The following is a 13115-nucleotide window of genomic DNA, read 5'->3' as shown; positions in this document are numbered from 1 at the left end:
GGACTTCGATCTCCCCCGTTGGCACACCCCAGTCCATGCACGACAACCTCTCTTCCTCGGCGCAGGCGGCCCAGTCGGCGGCACAGGCGTCGTACATCTACCCCCAGGGCCCGCCACCACAAGCACCGAATCGTCTGCCGCCCATCCACCAGCCGCCTTCAAGCTCTTCTAGGCAGCCCCGCATCAACCAGCTCCTCGATGAAGATCAGCAGTATAGTCTCAACACATCCCCGTACTCCACTGGTGGACTGGCGCGCAGTCTCTCGCTGGGGAATTCGTCGAACGCTTCATCGAGGGGACGCCGGCATCATCTTCAAGATGACCTGGAGGGTGCGTTCCATGTAGACGGCGACACGAGCCAGAGACACACACCGCAATCTCTCTATCCGCCGCCCATTGCCTACCCCGGTGCTCCGCAGGGTGGAGGATCCAACTCGGCCGGGTCTGCGGGTGCTGCTGATCCGTATCAGGATGCCTATTACGCCGGTCCTACGATCCACACGCCCAAGAGAAGCCAAACGCAGCACGATTCTAGCTCGTCGCGGGCCCCCCGGTCCCCGCATAGGGCTCCGCAATCCAACAATCTGCTCGACCCGTATTCGCCACAGCAGTACTCCTCGCCGTCATCGAACTCTTACCCGTACTCGCCCACGACGGAGCAGAAACCGTTCATCGGAGGTGCGTATCAGACAGGCGAGCAGAAGCCGTTTGCGGGGAGTGGCTACCAGACGACGGACCAGAAACCGTTCGCCACGAGCGGTTACCAATCACAAACCCATTCGCGCTCGCACTCGCAGGTCAAGCGGGAGGCGGTTTCGCCGCCAGTACCCGCGTATTCGCCACAATCCGGTGGACCGCCTTCTCTGTACTCGGGCGGCTACTCCACGGATACCACCAGTCCCGCGCCATCTGCGAATAGTCTATCGGCGCAACGGCACCCCCGCCAGACATCCGTGTCGCAACCGGCGACGCCTTTGTCGTTCAGTCACTCTCCGCACGGCTCGGCCCAGTTTTTCGCACAAGAACACCAACCTATGACTGTGGAACCACCACCGCCGAAGCGCAGAGCGTCTGGCCTGAGACGTATACGTGATCAACGGGACTTGAGGCCATTCATTCCCCAGCCGGTTGGACGACGGGTAGACGCCAGCGGGACCGTGATGACCGTGCGTGTCATTATTAGACAAGCCCTATCGCCGGATGCTGATTATACGACCGCCCGCAGCCATTGAAGCAGCTGACGACGAATATCGTCGAGACGTACCACATCTGCAACCCGCAGTTCAAGTACGAGTCGACACATAACCCTCGTCGCGTTCTCACGAAGCCGAGCAAACCGGTGCACAATGACGGATATGACAACGAAGATTACGATTACATCCTCTATGTGAACGACTGGCTGGGGACGGACGACGGTCACAAGTGCGTCTATCTGCCAATGTCCGGCGCAGAAATGGGTTAACCTTGCTTTCACGTGTTAGGTACCTCATTCTAGACATCCTGGGTCAAGGGACGTTCGGCCAGGTAGTGAAATGTCAGAATATGAAGACGCACGAGGTGGTGGCGGTCAAGGTGGTCAAGAACAAACCCGCGTACTTCAACCAGAGTATGATGGAGGTCACGATACTCGAGCTGGTGCGTTGTGTGCTTCATCGTCATCCGCGTATATGCTCACCTCAGTTAGCTCAACAACCAATGCGACCCGAACGACGAGCACCACATCCTCCGATTGCGAGACTCGTTCATCCACAAAAGCCATCTCTGCCTCGTCTTCGAGCTGCTGTCTTCGAACCTCTACGAGTTGATCAAGCAGAACCAGTTCCAAGGCCTGAGCACGCAGCTCGTCAAGGTCTTCACTGCGCAGTTGCTGGACTCGATGACGGTGCTCAAGGAGGCGCGGCTCATCCACTGCGACTTGAAACCCGAAAATATCCTGCTGAAGTCGTGAGTATTTCGTTGGTGTATGCACATGCGTGCTGTGCCTGAACGTTCTTATGACTTCTTCAGATTACAATCGCCACAAATCAAGGTGATTGACTTCGGTTCGGCGTGTCACGAGCGACAAACCGTCTACACCTACATTCAATCACGGTTCTACCGTTCGCCGGAGGTGCTCCTCGGCATTCCGTACACCGCCGCAATCGACATGTGGTCCCTGGGCTGCATTGCGGTGGAGTTGTTCCTCGGCTTGCCCCTCTTCCCGGGTACGAGCGAGTATAACCAAATCACGCGCATTGTGGAGATGCTAGGGTACGTATATGCGGCAGCGTGTCGCGCCACATCACTTATCTTGTGTATTAGGTTGCCACCGCAGTACATGCTCGACATGGGGAAGCAGACTAGCCAGTTCTTTGACACGATCGTCGACCAGTTCGGGCACAAGAAGTACCGCCTGAAGAGCCTGGAGCAGTACTCACGGGAACACAACACGAACGAGCAGCCCGGGAAGCAGTATTTCAAGGCGACCTCGCTGCCCGAGATCATCCGACAGGCACCGATGCCGTCGTTCAAGTCGACATCACGGCAGCAGCACGAGATCGAGAAAGGTACGTGGGCTGCGTTCGGTGCCCTGTCCGGGTTCTCAAACTATATTTCGGTGCGGCAGAAATGAACAACCGTGCGGCGTTCATCGACTTCGTCCAAGGTCTGCTCAACATGAACCCGATCGAGCGGTGGTCCCCGCAACAAGCGCGTCAGCATCCGTTCATCACGTCAGAGAAGTGGACGGGCCCTTGGAGCGTGAGTGGTTCTATACTTTGTTGCGCTTCTCCCCGCCGAACTGAGCTATCCTTGTCCTGCAGCCCCTCTCGGCCTCGACCCCTGCTCCGTCTCAGAGCGCGCCCGGGACGTCGTCCAACTCCAACTCGAGTGCGAACCAGAACGCCGCTAATGCGAAGCGGCCGTACGGCGGGCTTGTGCCGTCGCAGCCGAAGGGGACACGCGCATACCAGGACGCGGCGTCGTATAATCAGCACCTGGCACAGCACCAGGCGTATACGGCACAGGCACAGGCGGCTTCTCAGGCAGCGCAGAACGTCTTCAGGAACCCCTATCTGCAGCCGGCGTCCGCGCAGTCCCACTCGTCGTCGTACAGCGGGTCGCAGGAGGGAGCGAGCGGCAACAACTATCCACCGCAAGCTCAGCAGTATGCCTCGCCCCCCACGCACACGGCGGGACATCGCGGCCTAACACACCAGACATCACACGGGCACCTGAACGTCAACACGGACGTCCCGCACTACGCCGGGCAGTCGACAGGAGGGGGAGGGTTTACGGTGCCACAGCAGCTGAACCCAGCGCCCCCAGGCCAGTCGTACTACGGCAATGCCCGCGCGCGGTCAAACACGATCCACAACGGAATGGACAACATCCCTCCCGCGCTCGCCCGCCTGCAGCACATGAACCAGGACGTTATCGGCGGGCGCAAGGCGCTCACCCCAGTCCTGAAGCGCGACGATGCGCTGAAAGAGTGGGAGCGGAGACAGCAAGGCAAAGCTGCCGCGGCGCAGCCGTACCCGCAGCTCGAGTTCCTGCAGCAGCAGGCCGAGATCGCGGCGGCGCAGGGTCTGACGAGCTGGAGCCACGGCGGTGGCGCGGCGGGCCGGTATCCGCCCCCGACATCCAACCTCGCGCACTCGTACCAGCCGAACGCGATGGTCGTCGACGAGGACCGGCGGGACGTCATCCTGTCGAACGCACGGAACGCGGCGCACTCGGACCCCGCGAGCAACCTCTTCGCGTCGCCCGGCGGCAGCGTCATCCCGAGCCCACCACAAGCCTACGCCAGCAACGCGTCGTCGTACAGTGGGCGGGACGGCGGGTGGTTGGGCGCGCGGGCGCGGGTGCGGGTGCGGGCGCGAGGCCGGCGCGGGTGCGAGGCAGGCAGGCGACGGGGGAGGTGCGAGATGGCGCACGGGTCGGTCGGCGGGGCACGCGGGCGGCGCATGTACATACGTAGACAGGACAATATATTTCGTTCGTTGACCCACGAACTGGTGCTCGCGCGGCTGACTCGGAGTCGACTGCTCGCAGATGGCGGCGCGTCCGCCGCGGTGGCTGTGCTCGGTGTTAGCGAGGAGGTGCGAGCCTCGAGGCGGAGGTAGTGGGCGGGAGGTGGTGGATCTCGCGTGTCCGAGTATCTGGGATGTGCACTCGAATCTCCCAGATGGATTCGTGTCCTCTGCGCGATGAATGGGGTCTTGTTACGCGCCCGCGCAGTGCATAGGGCGGGCAGGAACTCGGACTTCGCACCAGGCTCGCACGCACTCTGTAGATCGCAGGAACAGGGAAATCGCATTTGGGGCTGCTCTACGGACAATATCACAGAGGCTCGCGGCGGTACGAAAGTCGTAGCCCTGCGAAATCGACTTCGCGCACTCCAAAAGACACGGGCGCTTAATGCACCAATCCTGCTCGAGTGTCCAAGTCCACGGCGCGCCTCGCGTCTCTCCTCTGCACCACCACGACCTTGCCGCCGCCCTCTCCCGGTCTCACTCTGCGGATCTGGGGTGTTAGGTATACGGTTTTCAACGCTGTACGCGTCAGCACAAGCCGGAATCCAGAACATGACAAGGCACATACCGCGCGTTCGTCCGCGCCTCGCTAAGGTGGGTCCCGGACGCGGAACGGGTGCTCGAGCTCGAGTCCGCTCCGGGCGCTCCGGAGACAACGACGCCTGCGAGAAGTACTGGGGATGTGGGCAGAGCGACTCATGGGCGTGGAATGCGAGATGAGCACGGACGACGCAGGAAGAGGTATCGAGTAGCGCCCCGTAGTCGTAGGAGCGCGAGACGAGCGGCGAGACAACTTCGCCCGTTTGCTTGGACGTGGCCGCCTATTCAGACACAGCTCGTGCGAGAAGTCGCGCCGCGCGCGTACCCTTGGCTTCACTCCACGACCACCCTCTCGCTTCCTTCGCTCGCGCTCGTCCCTGGGGGCTGTTCTGGTCGCGCGCAACGTATAAGTCAGCGCCAGTTTCGAATCTGCAGAAGAAAATCAAGGTACGTACCGTGCCTTCTACAGCCTCATCCGGAGGTGCCCTCGTTTCCGCCTCCGTGCGGGCTTGCCAGGCGCGCTAGCGGCACGAAATTACTGCTTGCGTGGTACGGCGTTGCCCCGAGCTTCCCGCATCTGCTTCCCGAACACTTACATGCCACTGGGTGTGATGGAAGCGGAAATGTGAGCAGGTTGAACACGATAAGCGCTTGCCCCCGCACATGCAACACGAGATTGCTGCTCACCCGCTGTCGAGAGTGCGCCACATTTGCGCCCCAGTGCCCGCCCACTGCTTGCCACTGGTCGAGATGTGCGCAATGGAGGCGGGAAGGTGAGCAGGAAGATCCCGGGACAACGTGAGTTTCGGGCATTTGTACCGTGCGGTCTTGCCACTGAGTGCTGCCGGCGAAGGCATACCGCGCAAACTCATGTGTCGCATGACCCTGACCACGCGCCGGTTCATAATCTGTAAGTCTTGTCATTGATCACTCTGCCGTCCTTGTCGAGACATGGAGACAGACATACTGCACAGTTGCGCCCCTGCAAGGGGCGTCGCCGGCCGTTCTGAACACCTTGAAGGAGTTGATCCCCCGCGCCGTATGTGGCTGATGAAGCCGAGCCTGCTGTATCTTGGTACCCGAACAGCAGGCCGCCGCGCGAGCAGACCGTGCGTATCTTGTCGCCCCGCCTCCCGGAAGTGCGCGCTCCTGGCAGCGCGAGGGGTTTGAGCTGCTCGTGCGCCCTCAGGAGACGAGCACAGGGCTTCCCGAGAAGCGTCCAGCTTGCCTGGACAACTACGCTATCAGCCGAGCGAGCCTGAGAATTTACGAGCTTACGGCGCACCTGGGAGAGTCACTTTCCAGGAGCGCCCCCTTCCTTCCGTCGCCGACTCGCATTTTCGGGATGCCGCCTGGGCTCTTGCATGCATGCCAAGCACCGTTGCACCAAGCGCAAGAGGGCCGACGTTGTAATTGTGGGATGGCAGAGATGCTGCTGTGGATGTCCGGGTCCACCCCGCAGAGCTGCACGGAAGCTGTGTACGGAGTGGCAGGAAGACTCTGCTGAGTCCCGCACTGTTCGTCCGGTCAGTCACATCGCACACTGGCCTATGCTGCGAGCATGGACACAACCGGAAGGCGCTGAGTGCATCACCCCCCTCGGCCGCTTGGGCCGCCGGGTGGGCACAAAGACGTCTCGGGGTACGCCGGTGGCTACGTTAGCTTCACTGTCCTCCGGTATCCAGAATGAAGGGCTTACCATTCATAAACACAGATGTGCTCACCCGTACTGTCGCCAGACCCCGACCTATGAACTTGCTCGCATCAGAGACCTCCGATGACTCCCGCATGCGCCTCCGCTGATTTTGAGGCTGTCGATGGGCGTGCTCGTGGGGGCGGTAGAGTTGGAATGACAGATTGACGAGGGAAGGGGCAGGTGGTGCGGCAGAGGGGCAGGTGAGGCGGGGCAGTGTGGACTTCGAGGAACACGTATGAGTTGTAACTACGTCTCTCTGGTTCGTCTGCGGTGGTTACAGCCACACGGCTGACCCTGACTCGGTCAGCGGCAGGTGCGCATTTCTGAGCCGTGTGCTGCGGGAGGATGATGGCAATCGGGTATTGACAATTGTGGGGCGGCCACAATTCAATCGTCCCGTTCCAGACTTGTTCTCGCTTGCACCAGATGATTTCCGTGTGCCGGACCAATTGTAGCACTTGGTTCGGTGTGATCGGACCCGGTTCAGGAAATGCCATGGCTCTGTCATACTCTGAGAACTGGCGAGTGCAGGAACTGTAGTGTATGGAGCACAGTGCTCCTTGCACTGCAGTTCCTACTCCCTGCCACTTCTGACCTCTTTACCACTGGCGATCTTGTTCTCTATCGGCAGAATAACATCCAGGGTGTGTTGTGAGGCACCCCGACCGCAGTAGTATGCTGACGGCTATCAGTCACGTCTAATTTCGAGATGTCCAGACCACTCCAAGCCCGAGGCGGCCGGCGCGGTGTTGGCGGATAGACCTGCAGTCAAGATCCGCGCAAGCGTCACTTGCTCGCGTACCGCTAATGATCATACTTGACGCCGGAAAGAGACGCAGCGAGGCTACTGTGCACATCCCCGTTGCGGCGCAGCGGCGGTTTGAGAGTGTGGCATGGCAAGATGTGCACACGAGTCATTGCGGCCAAAATAGGCGTGTACACAGCTGCCTATTTTGGTAATGTTGTTCAAAGCCGCTGCAGCTCTGAGAGCTAGATTGACTCCTGCTTTCAACCCCGACTTATTTCTTGCTGCACACGTGTTATGCTCATTTGATAGCACTCATACTAGCAGAATAGAGCAGGCCGCATATTACTCTGGTGAACATGTAGGATACCGGTGCAATGGTCGATTCGGACACAACATGCCGTGCACAGGTGGTCCGGCGCGTGAGGCCATTCCCAGCATCGACTGTGAGTCCCGATATTTGTGTTCCCGGGTGATCATAATAATCTATATTGTACTCGTGCACGAAGAGTAAAGAAATACGTCAGCCTTGCAGACGTTCAATCCCTTCAAGATGACTGCTCACCCCCGGCAGTGTTCAAGACAGACTACATTTGCTGCCCTTGACCATGCTCGGCATCGTGGCGCGCCCATCACGTACCGCACTCTCATCTACATCCAGATTTGATTTGCCCCTTCCCAGCTTCATAGCGTGTGGGTGCAGGTCACTGTTGCGGGGTTGAAGGATCGTTTGATACCATTTCCATGCACTAGACAAGTGGAACCTGGACCGCACGAGCAAATGAGCATGCTCGGAGTGAATATGGTGCTCTCGCGAAGCTGTCAATCATGTGAGGGCGTAACGACCGTCCTTTTTTGCGCAATCACTTGCCAATCTGCAGCACATTTAACGCAGTGGATACAACAGGTCTGTGATAGAAATATATATCATGCAGATACACATGCGGGCCTCATACCTATGGAACCGCACTAGTGGTGCGCCTACCAGGTTCAAAGACCACCCGCCCCGAAGACGGCGGCCGGACAATGTAGTTCTGTTTCCGCTGACCGGGGCTTCCGAGATGAGAGCATGTTCAGCCCAGAACCTGTCCCAATAGATGGTAGTCACGGCCGCTCGAAACGAGGGCAGTCCTGACAGGTCGCGTACCGAGCGCCCGCCGTCCGAAGCGAGCGCATCCCCACATCTGCGAATCGAGACTTCACCGCGAATCGTACCGCGTCGCGTATTCACGTCTAGCCCTCCCGCGGTGCGCGTACGAGCACCCCTGCCCGCTCTCCCCGTCTCCGTCGGCTCGTCGTGTCGTGCGCTGGTTGGCGCGGACCCCAGTGGGTTCGGTGCGCTCCGCCGGTCCTCTCGTAACGGCGTCGCCTCGTCGCCGTCAGCAACTGATTGCGCGCGACGGGGGCGGGCTTGGCTCCGGGAGACGGTCACCGCACGGACCATGGTGCGACGCGGAGGAGGAGACGGCCCTAAATCTCATCAGCCATAAGTACAAGGGTGGTTGCGACGCGAGCGTGCAAACTTTCCCTACCCCGTCCCACTCCTCCGTCACGCTCCTACCATTCCCTCTCGAGTGAGAGCGTTCCGTGTCCATATCGGCCAATTCTGCCTGTTGGAGGTCTGTTAGTATCATGTGCGGCATGGGATTCGTTACTGACCTGTCCCAGGCCCCCCGCCCTCGAATACACGTCGAGGCCCGTGTACACAAAACATGCACCACACGAAGGGCGTTGTCAGGGTTCTAATCCTACTTCGCGGTGAGTACTTTCTCTCCCATAGTACAACGGACCTCGTGTCGTGTTTGTTCCCCTTGTGCGGCGTCGTGATTCGACCGAGCACCTGCCCGTCCCCTTCGGCTTCGACTTTGCGCAGACACCTTTGCAAACAATGCTGACTGGCTCGTACATGATAGCACCTGTCCGCCCCGGCTCGATACGGCGTCAACGTAGAGAACACGGCAGTAAGTGCTTCCGCCATCACTGAACGAGAATGCGGCTGAATCACTCGCTCACCTAGACGATGCCTGCCGCCTACACCGCTGCTCGGATACGACGGGTGAGTGTCGTCACCCGGGGCTTGGACTGCGTGTTCGCCGACTTGTGATGCTGGTTTGTGTGCGAATGTCGCCGGGATAGAAACAAAGGCGAGGATAGCAAGCGAACGGGACGGCGGTGCACCGCCGGTCGGAGTGCGCACGCAACGTGCAGTACCAGAGCCTCGCGGACAGATCCATCTTGAGGTACGTGCTCCTTGGGTGTGCCGGGCGGCGTCTTGCTCTGCCAGAGCCTCCGCGTCCGCTGACTTTCTCGATACAGATGCGACATGTATTTACGACAGACCACGTGTCCCGGCGCATCTGTCCGGCGTGCGTTAAGTACTGACAAACGGTACATGCCCGCCGCGCTCGAACGCGTTGCCGACGATCAGACACAACTCTAGCAGGGACTACGGTGCGTTAGCTTCTTCCCATAACCAAACAAGCGCGGTACCCACATGTGATGTCTAGAGCGAGCGACTCCACGCGCACAGCACGAGGGCGATTCGGAACGGAGGCTGGTAGCCGGGGCGGGAGAGGACGAGGGCGTAGATCAGTATCTAGATAGGCGAGGCGGCCGCAGCGCAGACTCGTAGAGCGCGGCGCGGCGCGGGGGACGTTCTTGCGGCGGCGGGGTCCCGACCAGGCTCTGCCTCCCGCCGTCGTGCACCTCGCACACCGCCGTCCAGAGGCGCCGAGACTTCTACCTCCCGGCAGCGCGGCGTCCGCGGTGAGGGCGCCGCGCACGAGCGACGCGGCGCGCGTTGCCGTCTCGCTGCCTTCGCGTCGCAGCTAGCGACCGCCGACCGGGTGCCTGGGATGATCTGCAGAAACGCACGGTGAGTCTCTTGCCGCCTACGGATGGCGGGAAACTGACGAGCGTACCGCGGCAGGGCTAAGTAGGCGCTGCGGGGCTAGCCGGCGGCCTACACGTCGAGGAGGCGCGAGGCAGAGTGCCATCTGGCACGAGATGGTGAGCATCGCGCGACGAGAGGGCGGTACGGTACATGTCGGCTCACCTCCCGTGTCTCCCGCAGGAACAGACCGGCGCCGCGGACGGCGCGAGCGGTACAGGAGGGGCGCAGGGACGGGACGGCAGGCGGGCGGCGCGGACCGATGAACATCGAGATGTAGATACAGGTACTACAGACAGCCGCACAGCCTGGCGCGGCACTCGACGTGGGGGAGCGGGGAGCGAGGGCTCGTTCGGCGCGGTGCTGCCTACGTAGGTGCAACCCGACGTCACAGCCCTCTCCCCTCCTCTCGTGCCGTGCCTCGAGCAGCGCTCGTGGCGTCGCTGTGGGCCTGTAGAGACGCTCTCCGCAGCGGGCGAGCTGACGATGACGTTCGCGAAGGACGAGATCGAGGGCGGACGCGGCTCCTGCCAGTGTCTTCAGCCCCGCAGGCAGTCTTCTCCGTCGCGGCGCGTACTCGCTCGCGGGCCACGTCCCCCGACGAGGAACCGTCCTGCAGGCGTTCGTGCAACGCCGTCGCGTTTGGCGGCGCCAAACGCGGGCGGGCAGCCGAACGCGCCGCCAGGCGACGACGACGGTGACGACGACGACGTCACGGCCCGCGACGCATCCGTACGCGGAGGTGACCACAGCGCCGCGTGTGCGGTGCACCTGAGATGTCCCTGCAGTGCCGCCGAGTCGGGAGTTCGCGTCAGGGAGTGCCGACGCGCATGGAGATGCGGTCGACCCCGCCGGACCACAAACACACCCGAAAATGAAATCGTCCGGACGCGCTCGAACGCGACGGCGAACGATAGCAATCGTGTACGGGCGTCCTCGTGCCAAGTTTCGGAGCGATACGCCGAGCAGGAGGGCCGGGACGCCGGGTTTATGTTTTTCGCCAATGAAATCGCCCGACGCACTCCAAATATTTTCTGCTCGGATCGCGACGAAACGTCGTCAGCGTACGCGTATTGGTCCATGGAAGTGCGGCGCGTCATCGACGAAGGTCGCGAGGCCGCGCTCGCCACGCGAGGTCGCGAATAGTCGTCCCGGGACGACCGCCGGCGCCGCCGTGCACGCGCAATCGCCCCCGGGCGTTCTGCGGCGAGCGGGATCGACAGCGGGAGCATACAGCGATGCCTGTGCCAAACGGCGCCGCACCACGATGCGTGCACGAGCCGGAATGCGGTGGCGAGTTCGGCCGTTGCCCATGAGATCGACGCAAATCGCCCGATTTTCGTCGGCTCCGAATGCGACGAGGCTGCCGGGGTGCATGCGGCCTGGTTCGCTGGAGCGTGTCGTGAGATTTAGAACCGCCGCGGGGGCGGCGACGAGGCGTGAGGTCGGCGGCAAGTCTTGGTGCGGGGCCGTCTGAGCAACATCGCGTGTGCGCGTCCAGAGTCGCCGGACGGCGCGACTACCGCCATGGCCCATCGCAGGGACATCCTGTGAGATGGACAACGCGCGAGGACGCCAGTGCCGGCACTCTTGGCAGCGTTACGCTCATTTCTGGGTGTGGGCCGGCTTAAAACCGGACCTGGTGAGCGCAGTTCGCGTGCGGGCGGGATAAGAACTCACCAGATGAGAGACAGAGGCGGTGTGCACCGCGCCATGCCAAACGGGGACGTGCCAACAGCGGGGCGAGTGCGGCAGGCCGGACGGAAGACCGCAGAGAGGTCGTCGCCTGGGAGAGGGCGTGGAGGGCGGAGGACGTTGGCGGCGCATTCGTGTGTGCAGCAGCGGCGGCGTCCGAGTACGATGAACGTCCTGTCAGAGTTCCACAGCGGGGCGCTCGAATTTGCAGACGCAGCGGATAGATCTTGGAGGGGTGGAGATGTACTCTGAATCCGGAATGGTGAGCGCAGTTTACGTCGGATCGATATGGAAACGCACCGGACGCGAGATTAGCGTGCTGTCTACGAGCTGGCACAGAATGCGCACGCGGCGTAGAGCGTGGGCGTAGGCAGAGGACGTCGGGGACGGGAGAGCGGCGAGCGAGCGCGCGGCGTGTATTCCTGGCGCAGGACTCTCATGGCGGCATCACGCTCGCACTGGGGTCACTTTACGGGTACGCCAAGCCTTATACAAGTGCGTAGAAGGCGGGCTTTGCGGGCGAGGCACCGTTCGCGGTCGACTGGAAGGGCGAGTAGGAGCTCAAAAGAGACACCGTCCGCGGTTCCTGGCGTGCGCGTGCGGCCGTAGGAACATGACATGTTACTCGAGTCCATGTTCTCGATGTACACTACGAGAAGCGGGTTAGCGAAAGGATGGAATGGACGGATATGTGTGCACAGACCCACGGATAGGCTGCAAACGGGCGTTCGCACTTATGGCCAGGCTCGCATGCAGAGGACAGCGGCGTGGCGGGTGGACAGAAGAGGCGCGAGGAGAGAGCGTGCGGTGGAGGGCGAGAGAGACAGGCACCCGCGCAGCGCGATCGCATCTAGGCGAGCTGTGTGGATTTAGCAGAGGAGGCCGATGGACGCGTTGTGGCTCGAGCTCGCGAGTGGACGTCGAGTGGTCTTGAAGGGCGTCACTCGCCCGCCAACACGTCCTGGACGGAAAGGAAGCGAGCGGGACCCGAGGGCAGACGCTGCAACGACGGTCCTAGCCCGCGACATGTCAGAGAAGCGGCCGTTGGCGCCCGTCGCTGGAGCAGCGTCAGTGCATGCATTCGCCAGGGCACACCGCCGCAATGACGATAAGACGATCGATAGGCCAGCGACGGCCGGTGTAATGGGGGAGGGAGTCAGGAGAGCGCGGGTCGTCATCTGAGTTGGATCTCGCGCTGCGTGCTCGGCGCTCTCCACGATCGGGGCCTCGTTGCCCTCACTCATCGCTCTTCCTCCCGTCCTCGTCGTCCTCCACAGCGAGCTCCCGCTTTCCTCTTTCCACCGCTCAGAGGGCCGCATCCACGCCCATACCCGCCGCTGTCCTGCGCTTGTTACATGTCAGAACCCGAAACACTAGCCTACATGACCGGCACAAACGAGGACTTCGATCTCCCCCGTTGGCACACCCAGTCCATGCACGACAACCTCTCTTCCTCGGCGCAGGCGGCCCAGTCGCGGCACAGGCGTCGTACATCTACCCCCAGGCCCGCCACCACAAGCACCGAATCGTCTGCCC

General features: G+C 61.6%; 2 protein-coding genes across 2 annotated transcripts; one reads left to right on the top strand and one right to left on the bottom strand.

Moving 5' to 3' along the window:
• Positions 1-1034: 1034 nt before the first annotated feature.
• Positions 1035-4103, top strand: TRAVEDRAFT_114862 (kinase-like protein; the record flags this gene model as incomplete). The annotated part of the gene is made up of 8 exons (XM_008036353.1): positions 1035-1166; positions 1226-1422; positions 1482-1635; positions 1685-1944; positions 2008-2250; positions 2302-2546; positions 2606-2739; positions 2802-4103. 8 exons carry the CDS (start codon positions 1035-1037, stop codon positions 4101-4103), a joined length of 2667 nt encoding a protein of 888 aa, XP_008034544.1.
• Positions 4104-9972: 5869 nt separating this feature from the next.
• Positions 9973-11461, bottom strand: TRAVEDRAFT_26666 (uncharacterized protein; the record flags this gene model as incomplete). The annotated part of the gene is made up of 1 exon (XM_008035393.1): positions 9973-11461. A coding segment is annotated over one exon (358 nt), but the record flags the coding sequence as incomplete, so codon positions are not given.
• Positions 11462-13115: the final 1654 nt, after the last annotated feature.

This window comes from Trametes versicolor (genome assembly GCF_000271585.1).
Source record: "Trametes versicolor FP-101664 SS1 unplaced genomic scaffold TRAVEscaffold_2, whole genome shotgun sequence".
Taxonomy (NCBI): Eukaryota; Fungi; Basidiomycota; class Agaricomycetes; order Polyporales; family Polyporaceae; genus Trametes; species Trametes versicolor.
Note: the sequence above shows the minus strand (reverse complement) of the source record. Positions and strands in the feature narration are given on the sequence as shown.